The sequence below is a fragment of the Macrobrachium nipponense genome, chromosome 8 (assembly GCF_015104395.2).
Source record: "Macrobrachium nipponense isolate FS-2020 chromosome 8, ASM1510439v2, whole genome shotgun sequence".
Classification (NCBI taxonomy): domain Eukaryota; kingdom Metazoa; phylum Arthropoda; class Malacostraca; order Decapoda; family Palaemonidae; genus Macrobrachium; species Macrobrachium nipponense.
Genome location: NC_087203.1, coordinates 44,799,323 through 44,819,675, shown reverse-complemented (window position 1 = coordinate 44,819,675; position 20,353 = coordinate 44,799,323). Strand labels below are relative to the sequence as shown.

The 20,353-nt window shown below is 37.7% G+C and overlaps 2 protein-coding genes across 13 annotated transcripts in view; both read right to left on the bottom strand.

Annotated features, from left to right (window-relative positions):
• Nucleotides 1-9,447, bottom strand: part of LOC135222730 (dynamin-binding protein-like) — a 70,318-nt gene extending 60,871 nt beyond the window's left edge. Inside the window, exon 1 of one of the 3 annotated variants that reach the window (XM_064260943.1) lies at nt 9,092-9,447. In XM_064260943.1, the coding sequence (XP_064117013.1) occupies nt 9,092-9,128 (37 nt within the window). In that variant the 5' untranslated portion in view covers nt 9,129-9,447. Of the gene's footprint in view, nt 1-2,342; nt 2,626-9,091 lie in introns of those variants that run through there. The other 2 variants (XM_064260942.1, XM_064260944.1) reach the window with 2 other exon arrangements.
• Nucleotides 1-20,353, bottom strand: part of LOC135222732 (uncharacterized) — a 377,836-nt gene that overhangs the window by 339,819 nt on the left and 17,664 nt on the right. For 6 of the 10 annotated variants that reach the window (XM_064260961.1, XM_064260964.1, XM_064260962.1 and 3 more), the window contains one exon: nt 10,843-13,912. In XM_064260961.1, coding sequence (XP_064117031.1) covers nt 13,094-13,912 — 819 coding nt within the window. In that variant the 3' untranslated portion in view covers nt 10,843-13,093. Of the gene's footprint in view, nt 1-10,842; nt 13,913-16,903; nt 17,029-18,537; nt 18,997-20,353 lie in introns of those variants that run through there. The other 4 variants (XM_064260966.1, XM_064260967.1, XM_064260968.1 and 1 more) reach the window with 4 other exon arrangements.

The following is a 20,353-nucleotide window of genomic DNA, read 5'->3' as shown; positions in this document are numbered from 1 at the left end:
CTGGAGGTCTGCATCAGGGGTCCTCTGTGACAAGAAAGTCCCTCTGGAATTGAAAGTTAAATTTCATAGGGCAGTGGTCAGACCAGCAATGTTATATGGAACAGAAACAGCAAGTATGAGGAAAACAGAGGAGAAGAAGATGGATGTGGCAGAAATGAGAACGTTGAGATGGATGTCGGTAGTAACAAGGGAAGATAGGATTAGAAATGAGTATATAAGAGGATCGACAAAGGTAGTTGAAATATCGAAGAAAATACAGGAAGGAAGGCTTCGATGGTATGGACACCTGTTACGAAGGGAGGAACATCATGTTGGAAGACATACAATGGAAATGGAAGTAAGTGCGGGGTAGAAGGAAGAAGGGAAGACCAAGAAAGAGATGGTGTGATTGTGTAGGGGAAGATGTGGTATTGAAAGGTATAAATGAGAACGAGCACAGGACAGAAATCGATGGAGGCGACTCATTCACAATGGCGACCCCATATAAAAATGAGTTTAAACTAGGAAGAAGAAGAAGAAGAGCTCCTTTAGAGGTGATGAGACAATCCCTGTTCAGGAGCAACTGTCTTTATAACACTAGAACCAACCAGCTGCCAACATAATGCAGATGTAACTTAAGCAATCTAACACCAAGGTAAGTACCTAAGGGGCTGCTGCTAGTCCAAAGCTCAGGGCAGGGCTTTGAATTGGTAAGCAGTCCCTTTAAAGACAAAACAAAGGTACTCCCTGGAGGATTGTTAGATGGGCTTCTGAAAATATGCATCCTTCATCCACTGAAACGATCAAGTTACCAACATGGAATAAGCTATTTCCATCTGCCTCAAGTTTTGTGCTACTGTAGCATACAACTCCTTCAAGGAAGCACGCCATTAAAGGCTAAGGACAGTTATTGTGCATACACACATCACAAGTCTTCGACAAACCAGGAAAACCTTCAGTGTTTACACAATCACATGCACACAACTCGTTATAATAGCTGTCATTATAATATGGCAACCTTTCATGCAAGTGCCCTCTCTTTTCACTGCTATTATTATTATTATTAAATCTTGACAACAGTAACTTTTTGGCACATTTCAGTATGCTTTATGTATATATTAGGATAAAGCATATCAATGAAACTTGAGAACAAGGAAAAAAAACCTTCAATAACGTGAACTGGTATTAAAACAAAAGACAATAAATACACAATGATAGTTTAAACAAACCTACCCTCATTTACAAGGTTCTGATTACCCTACCAGTAAATTGTTTGTATCACACCCATCATAGTCACATTTGGTTAAAGTAAAAAAGTGAAAGTTAGCAGTTTCAGTCTTCCACCGGGCTATTGGTTGAAAAACTATATCTGGTAGAACTAGATAATAGCTCCACATGGGGTATTACCTCAGAAATCTACTTATTCTATAGTATTTTGGTGGCTTATCAAGAATTTAGCGTTATTTTTTTATGGTTAACTGTAATTCACCTTTAATTAATCTCAGAAGTTGTATGCTAGGCATCCTCAAATGCTACCGTGCACGCGCAGTGTTACCTATGGGGGAGCCTTTGGTAAAAAGTGGTTTCCTTCACCGGGGGGGTCCGTCCCCCAGGTTAGACTAGGGTACATTTAGTATAGTTACTTTTATAATAGGTTTCCTTAGCCAATCCCTTCTTGAACATATGGCTCTCTGATGACTTGCTCATGCGCATGGAAGCATTCCATAACATCGTAGTCAGGTCTTTTTTAGTCAGGTCTTTTTCTAATGATTCCCACAACTAAAACCCTGGGACAGAGATATAAGGTAAATGATCAAATGGCAACATAGCAGCCACCTTTCTTGGACTGCAGCCACTTCCCGAAAAAGTGCTAGAATATGCCATTATTTCTTAATTTAAGAGAAAACACTTAGTACTTCAAGAGGAATGTAGAGGTCTCAGTTTGCTGCCAGGATGGGCCACAACTCTTGATTCAAGTACTTTTTTAGGAAGGTGGCCACATTCCAGGATTGGCGGCCGCTACGTTGCCACTCGGTCATTTACCCTGAGGTTAATAATAACTAACTGACAATAAACACCACCATCTCCTTCATCAGTAACACTAAAAGTAGTGGTTTAGGGTAGTAGGGAAAATCAACGGTATTTCTATATACTACTAAGCAACTGCTGTACACTAGCCACCGCGGAATAGTAATATAGGTAGATCTACCAAATCAATTTCCCAGGTACCTAAAATAGCCTAGTTCGTGCGAAGCTAGGTATTCAGTAGTTTTACCGTAACCCCTAGGCTAGCTAGGTATCCTATCCTATTGCAGTTTTTCTGCATTTAGACTAAAATATTCTCCATATTCACGTGTTTTTACCTTACGAACTGGCCCAGTCCTACCTAGCCTAGCCTATTAGGCTAGTAGCTAGCATAGGTACGTAGGTAGGTAACCTTAGGCTACCTCTTCCAGAAAATACTAAGATTTTATTTTCCTTCGCTCTAAATTAGTTGTGTGTTCAAGAGCAAAACAAAGTAGTAGTGCCATTTCCTTCCAAAATTCTTGCGCCACTCAAAAAATAAAATACTTGGGAGGCGTGACAGACAGCGTTTAAATGGGTTACAAACTTCAGTGTCAATCTATCAATTTCAAACCGATCTATCATCATCTGTCACGGTTGAGTAGTAGTATCAGCACGAACTATCTATGTAACGGCTCCTCTCTATATATCGTTGGCTTGTGATTTCAGGAGAGTGAGAGCTTTATCCATAGATATAGATATATCTATGGATTATCTCACGGTTGAATCAATTAATAACGAGTCAGATTCAATAAGGAAATGAAGGAAGGAACTGAATGATAGGATTCAGACAAAATGGACAAGACGTGTATATATAGGTATAATAGATTCCGCGCAGAACAGAGGACAAACACCATCGACCCAGATCCCTGTAGACACGGTGGAAAGGAGATATAACAAAAATAAGATGGTGTCCGAAGTACAATTAGTAAGATACTTATATGGATTCTTACAATATGGTCAATGTCGTCAATGGACATGCCGACAATGCAGCAAGCTAGGAAGGAAGGAGAAAATATCTCAAAATTAACCGACACTTGGGAAGAACATTGGCTGTGCACAGTTTTGAATTTGTAAGAAAGTTTGACAAAGAAGAGGGCAATTGGATCACAGAGAATAAAAGCATAGCTGTTAAACAAAAGAAAAAGAAAAAAACATTAATCACTGCAAACGTCTAAAAATATGAAGAGAACATCCCGAAATATGTACCACAAATGAAGTCAACGCTGATTTCTTTTTTCTTTTTTGCTAATAAGAAACCAGATGTCCACATCAGACTCCTTCTCCCTACAAGACCTCGACGCACTTAGTGCAAACGACTTGGAAACCTTAAAGTGTGCCGGGCAGATAAGACTGAATATAGAGATAAGTGATGATAAGCACATACCTAATAAGTTCTACTACGTAATACAACACTTTAAATGAAAGAAATTTGACAGACAACTTTTTTTTTTTTTTTATCTCAGCTCTCGGAGCGTACTCCTTTGTGTTTTCAACACTTGTAAATACTATGATTATCCTTTTTCTACATTTATTCTAAACCATGTTTCAATAAGTTCATGAGTTCCATGGCATACATAACTGTTTGTTAAATTTATTTCATTGTGTTCTATATTATTCAAGAAGTACTGTTTTTATTGTCATAACATGTAATTTATATTTTATCGAGACTTCTAATCCATTGGTAACTGGTCTTTTTTTTAAACATCGAAAATAAATTTCTTCATAAATTCAACTGTAATTGCCATAATATTCAAATTCTCACTCAATCGGGTAATAATTTTCATGTCAGTGGTTCACCGCGGTCAGTGTTCAAGGGTAATCCCATGTAGGTTGATAGCATACGTTACTTGCAGCATGCAGTGAAGTTTACTTTAGGCTAACATCGACGTTTGAGCTCACGGGAATTACGGCTGCGACATTTTCTTTTTTGTTTTCGTTTGATGAGGAATCTGAAGTGCTTATCTTGATAGTTGTCGTGACGATGAAAACCCGGTTTACCTTTTCGTACAGTCGTACTTTAAAAGATCTGGATATAAGAGAAAATCTCCCTCTCTCTAATAACGAATATCCATTTTAGCTCAACACGTAACAGCATAACAGACCCACTCTTAACCACCGGAGCAAGGCCATACGGAAACTTAAATATTTCACATCTTCCCGTTAACGGTCCTGACATTTATCAAGGTCTCTTATTTAAAGCCTGCTAAAACACCACGATTACACCTAACCTTACCCTTGAATGCACTATATAACAAGCAGTAATTACGTAGTTATCATAATTACCTTCTGAATCGTTTCGTGCCCTCCCGAAAGTTTATAAAAGTTAGTTTCGATTAATATATATCGAATATATATATATATAATATATATATAGATATATATATATATATATATATATATATATATATGTGTGTGTGTGTGTGTGTGTGTGTGTGTGTGTGTGTGTGTGTGTGTGTGAAAACAAGGAGAAGCTTATGTACGCGGTTCCAGCAGGCAATCCAACAAATGTTATAGCAAACATATTATAGACCAATCCAACAAATACTATTAGCGAACAGATTATAGACATCTTTTTTTAATGTTTGAATCACTAGCTAGACATATGGCCATGGAAGCAACATGGAATTTGCTTCCTGTAAGTGACTAAACCTGTTTATATCTTAACCGGCATATTCTGAAAACGTTTGATATCTCAAGAACTGCATTTTAATCCCATGATAAGGATAATTCAGCAAAAAGACAGCTTCACGGCTTGGATTTCTTATCTTGCAACTTGATAACTATAGTGTGTTCAGGTGAAACAAAAGAAAAATAATGTAATTTTTGTAGATGTAACGGAAGGGCACTTGGCCTATATCAGTTTCCTAAAGAATTCAATATAAATTCTGTTAATAAGTCTAACAGATTTAGTCCTAGCTAATCCGATATGATTTTCCCTCTCTATAATCTGAAAGCCTTTATAATGATCGATATGTTGGTTTTCATTTGTTTGGCGTTTTTACGTTCCTGGTTCCTAGGCGCTCACTCCACAAACACAGTTGCGGGCACACTACACTATGAGGTGCAAAGCTTTATTTACTTTTACCCAAACTCCCTTTCATTTCTTCTTCTTTGTAGGTGAGGCAGAGCCTTGTTACTTAGCTTTGACATCCACGCTTTCCAGGTTAAGAACTTTCGTAAATATGAGGGCTATTCTCCCAGTTTTCTGTTATGGGATAACAGTGTTCCTAAATTTATATCCTTGTCTGCTTTTTGTAGCAATTTACACATCAATAAATGTTCGGTGGTGTCCTCCTCCACTCTACATACTTCACAGACCTCGCCCTTAAATTTGCCCCGGAAGTTAGCCTTTAAGTTCAGCATATTCAGTCTGGCTTTCATAATGATACACGCATCCTTTTTTTTTCCCCTTATGTACCTACTTGTTTGTTTTCCTCGAAGTCATCTATGAATCTCAGGTTCTTCATTTCTTTTCTCTTTTCCCTCAAAGTCTCTTGGATATTTTGATTAATTTTTATCTTTATTTCCTTTTTCAGTGCTGCCTTGGGATATTCAAGTCAAATAATTTCCATATACTTGGTGCATCTGTTCACCACGCTTTTTGTCCAAACATTGCCCATATGGGGCTCTTAACTCATCTTCAACTATTTCGTTTACTAATCTTTCTCCTCCGAATTTATTATGTTGTGAAAAAGCATTATCTTCTTATAAACAATACTGTAGGATACTGGCCATATGCCAGACTCAGCTATAATTTCCCAATACGGCGTGCCTTTAGGTTGCTCATACATTCCTCGGAGAATCCTGTATTGCATTTTCTCTAGTGCATTTAACTAATTTTCAGTTACGTTACTCCACGTCTCTATGTTGGCAAATAAGGTTGGTACATCTACTGTTTCATAGATCTTTTTCCTTACTTCTAGTGCCATGTTTCCTACTTTGTTAACGTCCCCATATCTTCTGATTTCTCTTAGTAGGTACTCAACCTTTTGATTTCTCGTTTTAATACTTGCTTCCTTTGAGCCATTTAGTGTGTACCATTCTCCTAAGTACTTATATTCTTTCACGCTACTAACTGGGCCATTTTTAAGTTCTGTTTTTATTTGTACATCTGGTTTCTTTATTTTTTTAAATCTATTACTAGCACTGCTGACTTATTTGGCTTCGTATTAAATGTAAATTTCTTAAGCCGCTCTAGGCTACGGCAGTTGCCAATTGCCATTTCTACTCCTTCTTTACTGCTTGTGGGGAACATTAGGTCATCAACAAATATTAGGGACTCTATTGGTACGTTTCTTATTGAGTGTTACGTTCTTCCTGCTTAACTCATTTACTCTGTCAGTCACCATGCTGCATAGCTTTGGGCCGTAAATTGTTCCTTGCCTCACATTTTCTGTTATGTCAATTGTGTCAGTTTCTCCCGCTGGGCATCTTATGACTGCTTTGCCGTTTTCATTCATTTTTCTTATCAACCATGCATCTTTCCATCCAATCATTTTCCCTATCTCTTTGATGCAGTCCTTCAGATCCAGTTTATCAAAGCATTTATACGCATCCCCAAACCATATGTACGTTGGGGCTCCTAACAGTGATTTGTAGTCAATCACTGCGTTAAAGGTTAGCAGGTGATCAACTGTGGATCTTCCCTCTATGCCACCACATTGGAACCGGCTTATCTTCTGGTTTAACTCATCCTTCGTTATTTCCATCGTCACTTTTTCAAATTCCTTGCTTATGTTACTTGTAATGAATATCCCTCTCTTGTTTTCTAATTCCAGTTTGCTTCCTTTTTTATGCAGTGATAATATTTTCATTTTCTCCCATTCATCCGGAGTGTTTAACTCCTCTTCAATGTCTCCAATTAAGAATGCCAGACTTTCAGTCATTTCTGTACCCAAACTTTTTATAATTATATATTTATATCTTGACTGTCTAGGGTGTATTTATTCTTCAGGTTCTTTACTGCTTTTTCCACTTCTTGAATACTTGACTTTTGGATTTTTTCCGTTTTTCCTGTCCCACTTATGGACATCCATTTCTGGTACTGGAGGTTAACTTCATCTGTTAGCCTACTGATTTCATCTTTAGGTTTATCTAATATGAATAGATCTTTATAATATTGTTCATAGTCTTTTAATTTCTTCAACATTTTCTATTAGTTTCCCTTCCTTGCTTCTTACTGGCACCACATTATTTGGTTTTGTGCCGTTAAGTTTTTTCTTGAAGTCCCAAAAGGCTGCTCAGTTTATTCCCCCTTTGGATTTTATTTCAGCTGCTGTCTCCTTTATTCTAATGCCATCTTCCTTCATTTTTTCTCTAACAATGTATTCACTAATTAATTTCTCCTGCACCTGCCATATCCCTCTCTTTTCTGTACTAATTAACTTTTCCCTTACCTTTTTTTATTCTCCTAGCCCTCATTAGGTCTCTTAATACTCTTGATTTGTTCTTTTTCACTTTGGTTATTTTCTTAAACTTTCTCAATATCTTGTCCAGTTCTGTTTGCCATTTGGGGTATTTCTGTTTTATAGGACCATTTTCTCTTGCAATCTTTCAGCTTTCTTATATCTATTACATATTTTCCACTCTTGCTTACCTCGCATACTATTCTCCAGTTCATGACCACTCTTACAGCACAGTGGTCAGAGTGCACCAGTTCAGAGGATATCCTGTAAGGAGTTATTTCTTTTGTTTCATCTATTTCCATTACTTGTAATCCTCCTTCATCTTCCTCCCTTATCATTACATAGTCGATAATAGAACCAGTGGTTATTCAGCAACGGGACCAGCGGCTTTACGCGACTTCCGAACAACGTCGAGAGTGAACTTCTATCACCAAAAAATAATGATCTATTATAACTGGATCTGACCATCGGTAGTTAATAAATTCAGTCCTGATTCGGAGAATGTCCAGATTTACACGATTCGAACATGGCCACTAATATAGTCTAACAGACTTTTACCTTGATCACATAAACTCGATCTGCCCATCAGTAGTTTCAATTTTTTTTTTTTTTTTTTTTTTTTATCCTGATCCCTATGAAATGGATCTGAACTTTTACAGAGCCCAGTGCATCTACAAAACATCTACTGAAGCGCCTTTACGGCCTAGATTACCAAGGCTTGCTTGACCTATTTTTTAGTAGGAAAAAAAATTTACTTCGCCTTCGTCTGTCCGCAACTATTAAATTTTTGGTAAAGCATATACCGTTTCTTAATTCTGATAGTGAAAAGACGAACAATCATAATATGGTATGTAAAAACAAAAATAAAAAACAATTTTTTTAAATGATGGAACAAGGGCTAAAACCTTGATTGGCTATTCAGAAATCTAGTATACTTTTATAAATCACCATTTTTCATCGCATAAAAATTCGGGAAAAGTCGCGGTACGAAAAATATATTTTGATGAATTATCTTCGGTATTCATGTTTACGTACTTGGGATGTCTATGGCCTAGGTCCTGGGAACCATATCGATGTATAACTTACATACCTATAAGCATGGTTTGTTTGTTCGTATGGTGCTTTTACGTACCCATAAGCATTTGACGTGTAACGAAATTACCACTGGGGCAGAAAACACATTGTTTGGCGTCTTTTTTGCCTGTGGTAGATCCGGGTACATAAATTTGTTTGTTTGGGTACAGAAGGTGGCAATATTTGATATAACACATTCTATACTTATATATATATATATATATTATATATATATATCTATCTATATATATATATATATATTTATATATATATATATAAACACTGCCTTAGTCAACGCCAAGCATATACTACGTATATAGGTACCGTGTATGAAGTAACTGGTTGTATAGTCTTTCTAACAGTTGCCGTATCCTTGATTGACCAATTAGCCTTCGGCAGTTACCATTTAGTTATCATTATTATTATTTTACCTCAAAACGCCTTCCATGGATGAATCAATTGCCTGTTGAGGAAACAAATTAAAGTGGGTATCTCGGAACAAAAGCAACAATGTGCTAGGCGGTCATTGAAAAATCAAATAAACAAATTACCGAACTAGGACATACCATCAGGTGTGACTATTTCACTTCGACGATGACTCATGCCTTTCCTTGCTCCCCCTCTTGTTTCCACATTAAAAACAAAAAGGAAGGTTGTCGGGAGGTGGTAGCGGTGGACGAAGGCGGCTCTTAAAATTCTATAATCCTACGAACGCCTCGAAGTCGCGGGATGAAGCTGAATCAAACGTGAATTGTATCTGCAAAATCCTCGCTTTACACTATGACAACGTCTGTTATAACTCACGGTTGAGGGATAACTGCCACACTGCACATAACACAGTTGGTATGATCAAGAGAACAAGTGTTCGTCCCCTGGACGCCCTCCCCCTCCTCACTTGTGTCCCTCCTGTCTCGAGAAACTATGCCACGGCAACCTATCGCCAATAAAGATAAGAAAGCGCTGATATCGTATACAAGGTTCTTCACACGTGGATTATATTACTTGCTGAGGCCGCTGGGCCATCTTAATCATTTGCATCTCTTACATCTGTAGTCATCTCTTCTTCATGCTTTCAAAATGGCGCTTCTTCTCAGCTATTTGCAACAGTAATGAATAACACGTGTTTCCTACTCTACCAGAAGTAATAAAAAAAAGTAAGAAAGGCAGCAAGGCATAGAACGATTAACAGAAAATATGAAGAACGCTGAACACGGGATAATGCAGTGCAAATACAGAAAGAAGGAAACAGGGTAACAAGGAAATACAAAAAGTGGTACAGCCGCAACTTTGATAATATTAAGGTGTTCCAATACCTATTTGCAATTGTTCAGATGTTGAGAAAATTAAACTGGTAGAAAGGTACAATCAGACGAGAAGCGGTGCTTTGAACATGGTAAGGCTGTTTGCGAAAGGTACAATGAATTATAATTGCAACCGAATATGCAACAATTATTCGATAGGTATACACAGTGCAGGGCAAAGACGGAAGCATGGTAGGCCAAGCCTACCACACCTTTTTGTCTGCATGGTGTTTTTACGTTGCATGGAACCAGTGGTTATTCAGCAACGGGACCAATGGCTTTACGGGACTTCCGAACCACGTCGATAGTGAACTCTAACCACACCTTTTTGAAAATGGTTAAGGGTACCTAATGAGCCAAGACGAGTCAAGTACCCTAATCTTGTCCATATGTTCGTGATCATAATATTAAAAAAGAAAAAAAAAATAGGCAATGGGAAGGCTGGGTATTTGCAGCAATCATCATTCACCATTAAACAGATGAGCATATAGAGGATGTGACAGAATTCGAATATGACAGATTGGGCATATTGCTGGTGCAGAAAGTTCGACCAAAACGGAAACTACATGCAGAACGAATTAGAAACAAACACTTTATAGCACTGAAAATAATGAGGATGGAAGGAAACTCCAGCTTACAATCATTTGATTACTCGGTGGCATCGGTTGTAGAGATTGTATTAGCTCTAAAAATGTGTGAAAGCCGATACTGTACCCATATGGTATGCACTTATAACTTACGGTCCTTTCAAGGTTATGCAAGATTACCAAAATATGACCACCTCCACAAAACTGCTAATTACTGAAAATGGAATAATTGAGAGAGAGAAGAGAGGGAAGAGGGGGAAAGAGAGAGTCGAGGAGAGAGGAGAGGGAGAAGAAGGAGAGGAGAGAGAGCGAGAGAGGAGAGAGAGAGGAGGAGAGAGGAGAGAGAGACGAGGAGAGAGAGGAGAGAGAGGAGGAGAGAGAGAGAGAGAGAGAGAGAGTATACAGTTTAGGGGATAAACAAACTAGAAATCCACAATATTTTTTTATTTCATTACAAAAATAATACTTCAATGGTAAGCAAAACATCTGTGATATATCATTATGACAACTGCTTCATCTACTTACATAGTAGTACTGGTTTTAGTTTTACCCTCAAACTTATAAAACAAACTTGTAATCTGTTAATCATAAGTAAACTTTATGTTGTCTGTCTACATGTATTTGAAAGGGCACTTACTGAACTTGATGCTCTCTAGATATGTAGTATAGTGCAGCTACAATATTTATTTCATGTTCAATTGCTTGAGTCCACTGGGATTAAACTCCACCATTGAGGCCAAGGCCAATCTCCCCACTGGCCTTCATCTATGTAAGTATGCAAAATGGAGGTATATACACATATTATATATTTTTTAATGCATTTTTCCCCTTTAGAAGCATGCAGTGTCACACACTAACAATTTCCTTGTTAACTTACTCTTGAGCCCCAGCAGATGTTTATTTCCCACTATTGAAGGTGGAAAATGGGACCACTACATTGCATTGGAAGCACCTCAGCGGCTTTGTTGGTATGGTATTAGCATCCCACCTCGGCGGTCACGGGTTCGATTCTCTGCCATTCCATTGAGGAGTGAGAGATGTGTATTTCTGGTGAAAGAAGTTCACTCTTGACGTGGTTCGGAAGTCACGTAAAGCCGTTGGTCCCATTGCTGGTTCCATGCAACGTAAAAGCACCATACAAAAAAATACATTGCAGTGGAATATGTTACTTATGAAAGTTCTGTACACATTTGGCCCTACTTGACCTAAGCATATTGACGAAAACTACTCTTTTTATATTAGCAACTCCTTTACCCAGATGTATAAAAGGGCACCTCTATGTGAATTGGCAGTTTTGATAACCTGAAATCATTGCATTCCAGTTACATATTTTATGTACTGTATTCTTTCAGTATGTTAGAAATTTTTTAAATCTCAAAAATCAATGAAAATTACTTATTTAAATAGTACGTTGGATACACTGTCAAGGAACTGGGTGTGAAACATCAGTCCTATTATTTTTCTTAATGCTGAACATTTTTATTCAAATTATTGACGAAACTATTTTTGCTTCATCCATGGTACACATATTTTCTCTATTTTTGCACTGATATTTTTCTAATTACCCTTGTTTTTCTTGTGCTTAAAGAAAGCTGCAGTTTCAGATTGAACAACTTTCTAAACTAGTAAAAAAGTTGACTATTCTGCTTAAGAAAACATATTATACATAAACATAACCCAATATCTTTTCATTGCCAATACAGGTAATGAAAAATGAAATTTTCTGGCGAGGGTCTGAGAAACCCATTAACTGACAGTGACTTGTGTAAACGTGTCTCATGTATTTTCAAATGTATCCTAAACATGTCTTTTAAAACATCATTTAGAAAAAGATTAGTTCAGGCTCAATCAGTTTACATATTTCCATATATCATCAACCCCACAAGAATGCATAAATCGTGTATATATACAGTAAATTCCACATGCACACAAAATACATACACATTTATCATGGCATTCCTAAATAGAATGGCTAAGAACTTGGTCTCATTATTTAAAAATCTTTTAAAAAACAATCTTGAGTGAACTTTTGTAGTTATAATACACCTGAGATACAGTTCTAGCTAGCAAATGGTTCCTCATCATTTGCGTTATGTAAATACACAGTCTACCTCTAAAATAGCTTTGAGGTGACAAACACAAGTAGACAAAGACAGCTTGAGCACGAGATATATATGGGGTCTTTTTGTAATTATATTGAAAGTTCAACAATCAACCATTCTTAAGCAAGAGTGTTAAAAAAATTTTACTCAACACTCAGTAAAAGTAGGAATAACATTCAATATACAGATTACATAATACATTCAAACAATTGTTAAGAAAAAAAATCAATGATTCTAGAATATGAGTTGTGAGTTATGTGCAGAATAAGACCCACATACAAACTGGAACAGTACAGGCAACAGGCTACATAAATAATGAACAAACGTGACCAAAATATGGAACTATAAAATATGGGAAATTCTGGTGCACTGGAGTACTAAGGTTTTCAAGGACCCTCAAAAAGAAATGGACACCTTAGTGGAGAGTGTCTTATAAAACAGTGCAACTTTCAGATGCAAAATATTTCACATTACCTGCTGATCTCTCAAGCGGAGTTTTTAAATCTATATATAAAAAACAACTCTTGTCCCCATTTCTCTCCTTCTATCATACATAAAGCATAATGTGTCTGCAACAACTAAGTCAAGTCTCCAGTGCCTTTCAGAGGGTCATCCTCATCTAGAGTGACAATTTCACACTCTTCATTATGAATAATTTCATCTTTTGGCTGTACACAACCAGGTGCTTTTAATTCCTCCATCTGTTCCTGCAATGGCAGGCTCTTGCCATCTCCTGAAGCTGAAGGTGATGTGGACATTTTTTCCTCTGTCTCAAGAATAGGTTCATCTTTAATGCTTTCAGTCTTAATGTCATCAAACCTTGCAGTACTTCCACTGATAGATTTAGTTGAGGTGCTTTCTACTCCACTATCAAAACCACTGTCCACATTGGCACCCTTTGTGTCAGAACTAGATACTTCTGGCAACTTTGCAGATACTACAGGCTCATACATAGAGGCCACAGGCTTAAAAGTGGGTGCTACTAGCTCTGGTGGTGTAGGTGATGGTACAGCTTGCAAGTTGGTGATAATGCCAATGTCATTTATTTTTTCTTCAGTTAGTATCTTTTGGATTTCAGTCTGCACTCGTAGCGCTCGGCTGAGTGACAATTTACGCAACTGAGCAGAGACACTCTTCCCAAAAGCTTCAAATTCATCTTCGACATACTCCTCCCTAACACTAATCGGATTGGGCCTCCTCCTCCTCTTGCTGCATGCAGGACCAGGGCGATAAGGACGTCTGGTAGAGGTTACACTTGTTGAGGGCAGAGATGTCATTTTTGACGTGTTTTTCATGCTGAGAACTGGTGGTGCCTTCTCCATTGAGTCTTCATCATCTCCAAAGTCATTTTCATATATACTTGAACTGTCAATGATAGAGTCAGCTGTGATGATATCCTGAAAACATAAATATATTAAACATCCATATAGAGCAAAGCAACCAGCATTTTATATTACTGTGGAAAAGGTTCAATGTTTATGGGAACTTGGAAAGAAATGTCACCTTCATTAATTGCATTTACCCTATATGTAATACATATCTGGGAATATTCACACAAAAGTGCTTATCTTATCCACTGCTGATATTTTCCATCCCCATTTTCCTAATCTTATTATGAACTGATCAGCTGTAAGTGGGCTTTTTGTCCCTGTCTACGGGTACTTTCTTGGCCACCATTCACCGAGCTAAAAGAAAGATTATCTCTCCCTTTCCATCCACTACTTTCCACATTTACTCTATTAGCTACTGAAGATTTTTAATTCTCTTCTGCCTCTGTTTTCCCTGTAAACTGTGTTCCATCCATTCTCTATATTTGCAAAGGGTATACAAAAGTGGCCTTGGCTACATAATCATCTTTCTATTTGTAATAACTATATTTTTTCTGAGAAAATACATAATTATATTACTTCACAGACAAGACAAAAAGCACTCACTTTGGTGACTTAACACATTTTTCATCAACTTTTAGATACCTACGCATGGTTTTACGTACTCTATGCTACCAGACCAAAATATTTCTATTTTTATTCCAATTTCAAGTTGAAAAAGCTAATCAGAAAACTTTTTTAATAGATTCAGTTTCCCCATATACATGCACCATTATATCTTGAATTTGTCTCAACCAAGTGGTCTGATTAAACTATACACGTATTTGATAACAGCAACATACATACAGTGAAGCTTGGGCTACATGATAATAATGACATGAAAAAGGCAGCAATGCCCATCAAGAATCAAGTAATCAAATCCTTTCCATGGCACACACGTAGTGCCGGAAGTTTATGGCAGAGTTAAAGTGAGTGAGTTCAACATGACAACCAGGTTACTTCTTTTGCAAACCAAGGCCAAGAGCTGAGACCTATGAGGTCAATCAGCGCTAAAAAGGAAAACTTACAGTAAATAGGTTTGAAAGGTGTAAAAGGAGGAAAACCTTGTAGTTGCATTATGAATCAATTGTTAGGAGAGGGTGGAAAGTAAGATGAAAGAGAATATAAATGGAGGTACAGTAAAAGGAATGAAAGGAGTTGCAGCAAGGGGCCCAAGGGAAGCTGCAAAGAACTTTAAGTAATGTCTAGACTTAAAAAAAAATTTATAAACAACACTCAATATAATAATGGATAAGTCCTACATGAATCTGAAGCAGCAACTAGACGGAGCTACGCAGCATTTACATACCACATCCAGTCTGTTTGAAACAGATGTAAAACGAGACCTCGCACATCATGCGACCTCCAAATTTTCATCCTTAAAAAATATTGATCATGTATCTCACATAACATCTGAGCTCAATTTTTGAGACCAAATTACAATAGGCTAACCTCTTTTCCTCCTCTTTATCAATCCCATTTTCTAGTTAGGCTAACCCCTTTTCCTCCATTTCTGTATCTATCCCATCTTCTAGTTCAAGTTAAAAAAAGTAAAAGAGAATGCTAAAAGTATTATATTAGTAATGTTATAGTAATTGTTGTGTAAACGCATACAGCCTGAAACAGCTGATTTGCTTTGAACAACCAAAGCCGATAACAATTGCTATGGAGAAAAGGTGAAACTCTGGTCGCATTTCAACTGTTCAATATGTAGTTTTATAACCAATTTTCTATTGCACCATGGGCGCAGCCATTTATGAGTGGCTCATCTGTTATGTGTGACGTCATGTCGCTGTAGGCTCAGAGAGGTGGAGCTATTCCGCCATGTGTGCTGTCTACACAAAAATGGCAGCTTACACGTGCAATGTGGATTTACACACAAGTGATTCAGACACTTCTCTAACTACAATGGAGATGAGGATACCGCCGAGATAATTACTGGAATCAGAACTTTTCGTCCGTACATGTAGGGTGAGGTGGGTGAATACCGAACGAGGGGAACACTGATCGAATGCTCTGGTATGAAAACTATCTCAAACTATGCGGCGAAACTCACCACCAACACAGCAACCATCTCAGTGAACAACACGAAAGTAACAGGTTTACACCGTCACGACGTCTGTGTTTATCAAGTATAAACATTTCTTTTTGGATGTCTGTAGTAATTTTTCACACTTCTCGTTTAGTGTCTCATGTCTGTGATTATGGTGTGGTTGTTTCTAGTTAAGTTTCATTACGATATTTAGCCATACTGACATGTTATCAAGTGAAATGAAGTGTGTCCTTTTGCAGTGGCTGCCACGGCATTGCAGGGAAACATCGACCCCCAACTCAGATGTGTGAAATTATGAAATTTAGAAATATTTTTGAAGTTTTGAATATTCTGAAATTTATAATAGAAATTGTTTTTTTTTTTTTTTTTTTTGTAAAGTTGAAGGTGTTATATAGTGAATTGTGATGCAATATCAGTGTCACTATGCTGAAAACAGGACATTTTTATTGGGAGGGTTCAACTCTACCTATTCATATGTCTGTCTAAAGTCATTAAGTCTTTCTGATCTAGCCTACTGCTTTTTTGGAAGGTTGATTAAGCGTCAATATGCTAAAAACAGGAAATTTGGTTTTTGGAAGGTTCCCCCACACGCTGGTCGGTGTTTTCCAGCGTATTTGTAGCGCCGACCACTTCACAGAAATTTTTAAAGCACAAAACATGACACTTATTCTCTGAGTTAAGGATTTATGAGTATACGCTATGTGGGCCATGTTGTGCAGTTTGTTTTGGACACAGTGTGTACTCTCAGGTACAAAATGGATTTTTTAGGCAATTTTATCCACTAATAGGTCGGTATTCACCCACCTCAACCTCCTTGGTGTGAGAAGCGGTGTTATGGTCTGTAAAATATACATTATAATAGTATTATAGAAACAACATGCAGAGTTGATTGGATAGGCCCACTGAATTTCTCAAAATTGGATATTTTATAAATTTCTTTACATTACATAATGGGTTTTAGTACCTACCATATTTTTATCATTGGGCAACAAACGCTTTTTAGAGAGATTTCTCTCGGTTGTTTGTTTTGTAAAAATAAAAACCGAGGGCACAGCATCTTCCGATAATATCCTTTTTGGTTTGTATTTGTCAGCTGAAAATATATGATTGAAATGGTAAATAAAGTAGCAGCCTGAAGGAGGCCTAGTTAGGTATACAGCCCTAAATTGTAAAGGGACCCATACACTGAACAAAATGTATGAATGATTGTGAGAATGACTGTCTGTATCGTTGTTTTTTGAGTTCGTCTGAATGCAAAAGTGGGCGGAGTTTCGTGTCTGAACGATCTCAGCTGAAATCTGTTGTGACCAGGTTGCTGGCTTGTGACTTAGCCTGTCTGTAATACACAGATCATTCAACGTATGTGTTTGTCTGCCGATATAGTAATGCTATTGTGCACGTCTCTTTTAGAGATGATGCCATGTCTTCCTAAGACCAATTCTTTGCCTAGACTGAAATCGGTGCAGAGATCATCCGTACTGTCTGTATAGTGTGTGTGTGTCGATAACGACAATCGTTCCGACAACCGTTCAGTGTATGGGGCCCTTAAAACCCTGTTAATGAAACTAGTTAAAAAGGACTAAGTGAAGGGCCACATCAATTCATGGACACACTAGGGGCGTAACTCACGGGGCGATGTGTCCCCCCCAAAGTTTGAGTTGGGGGCAACACATTATACTCTGTCCCCCCAAAAATAATAAATATTTTGGTTAAATATCACGCTCTTATGAAGACAGATCAAGGAAAACTGAACTATTACCCCTTAAAAAGTGTCCTGAAGTTTTCTTTGAACCTCTGAAGAAAATTATATAAGTTAGAAAGAACATTTGGTACATCATAATGTATTTTAAATACTTATTTATTATTCACTCAACTATTAATAAAATCCTACCTCCCTTGTATCATATTTAATCAGATAAGCAGAAAAGTTCCAAGGGATTTACGGTGCTTTACCTATATTTCATGCATAAGAAAATTGTGCATGTTATTTTACGTATGTATTTAGCTATATTTATACTATTGAAAATCAACATCGCACAGATACTGACAAATTCTAGCTATGTGCTGGGGTAAGTGTGTCCACCAAATACTATTTCAAGGCATCCATACATACACCTATGATACATTGCTAATTGCTTTCACACAATGTTAAACCAACCTATCATTTAGTTTACCTGACCTTGTAGGCCTTATAGTGCCCCTAAAAGAAAAATAAAATAAGCTCAAATTTAAAAAATGGTCTGGGGGGGATCATAGCGACCCCGACACACCCCCTTTGAGAAGGCTCGCTTCGCCCCCCAAAACCCCAACTTTTTGGAACCAGTTACGTCCGTGTGTGTGTGTGTCGATAACGACAATCGTTCAGTGTATGGGGCCCTTAAAACTCCATTCAATAAATTGGTTAAAAAGGACTCAGTGAAGGCCCTCATCAATTCACACACACTCAAGTTGCCGTTCACCCCCATCAATCACACCACGCACATAGGTAGCGACTGAATAGAATAAATTTCAATTTGAATGCATACACAAGTGGTACAGCGGTCTGTTCAGAGGGAAATTTGTTAAGTTCAGAAAACATATCACATAAATTTCACAGCCATACCAAACAACCTGCTCTTAATGTCATCTTTTATCTCTGTCGGCAAGAAATGGTCCGAACAGACGACGGTCTGCTTTGTAGGTCTGAAGGTTTCAATGTCGATGTCCTCCCTTCGAAGAGCCCTCAGCCAGCGGCTCGATTTCTCTCTATTTGACGGGATCCTGTGGAATGATATGCCTTTCGGACACTTGCCAAAAGTATTGGCACACCCAAACGCCATGCAAGTTGGCATAATTGACGCTATTTGAAGGACACTTGACCTAAAGCACGAGAACGAAACCGATAGAAGTTCGATTACTGCCGCTTGTTATGTTATTGTGACAGGCGTCAGGCGACCGACCGCGACACTACGTCAGACCGGTACTAATACGCCGCCCGCCAGATGGCAACACAGTCGAATCCTGGACAAATGACGCTCTCCATTAAAGTTCCTCACCGCTAATTTGAAATTAGATTGTGAAAAAAATGTGACGAAATTTAATGGCTATTAACCAGAAGCTCCCCCTCTTCATTATAGTTGTAGCTGAAGCTGAGGAAAGAATGTTCGTCAGCTTCATCTGCTAGCGACTATTATCGTGCATCGGCAACATGGATGAAACTCTCGCAAACTTCGGTATAACACCTTCAAACTCGACCGTAAACAATAATTTTGAGAGAAATGTGTTTAACCAAAACTATTTGACATGAAAGAACACATTTTACTGTTTTCACTCCGATAAAAGATAAATATGTAAAACTCGTAGTATTTTGATGAAATAAAGTGAAAATATCGAACGCAATCTGTTTTTTACGCAATAAACACGCCCTCAGCCAAATCTACTAACGAAGAAAAAAAAACTAAAATTTCGTTCACAACGATACGTATTCGAGTGATATTTTGACTTGAAAATGCTTAGTATAACGTAAAATACCCCTTTTCTATATCAATATAGTATCTTGAGATTCATTTACGCTAACTAGAAGCAAGAAAATCGCTCCGATTTTAGTTCAATACAGCAAAATAGCCCTTAGCTGATTTCCAAACTAAAACATTGATTACTATGTTTGTATTTTATATGACGATAGTAATATGAAAATACATAAAATATTATGGGATGCAGTAAAGTAAAGCGTAACCCATTCCCAAAATAGGTTCTTGTGAAGATGAAAAGAAAATGAGACAAGGACTTAGGAAGAATATTAAGTTTTGGAAGCCATACATGATCCAGTTTTGCCTATTCTATTCACAGATACTACTTAGATTATAAGTTTGGATTGAGGTCTAAGAAGGGGAAATTATGATTTTTGAAGACGATAATCATCTACATTCCAATAATCAGAATGGGGGGGGGGGGGGGGGGGCTGTGGAAGGTCGCTGATACCATAATTATGGCTTAAGCATTACTGCTCATTGTTAAAATATATCCACAATTATATATTAGAAATATATTTCTATGTAAAAATATATAACAAAGACTTTCGAACACCTGAATGGTGTTCCTCCTCAGTGAACGTTAAAATGTAATGACGAGGAGTTTTTCCTCCCGAAGAGCATCTAAAAAGGTGGGCGGGGCGAGAAAATAACAGCCCATCATCGAAGTGCTGGTTCGTGTATTAGGTAATCCCGAACTCAACAGGCAGTTGCGCCAACCTCCTCGATCTCCGAACCTGTGAAGTTGCTCCTGCTTGCACTGCATAGGTGCCATAGTCGGAAACATCCAGAGGGACGTCGGCTATCTGGAGAGAGAGAGCGGAAGAGGAAGAAGAGCATCAGAGTTCACATGGTCAACGTCAGTTTTAAAATTAAAATCTTTTAAGTATTACCTGGCAATGAAACTGT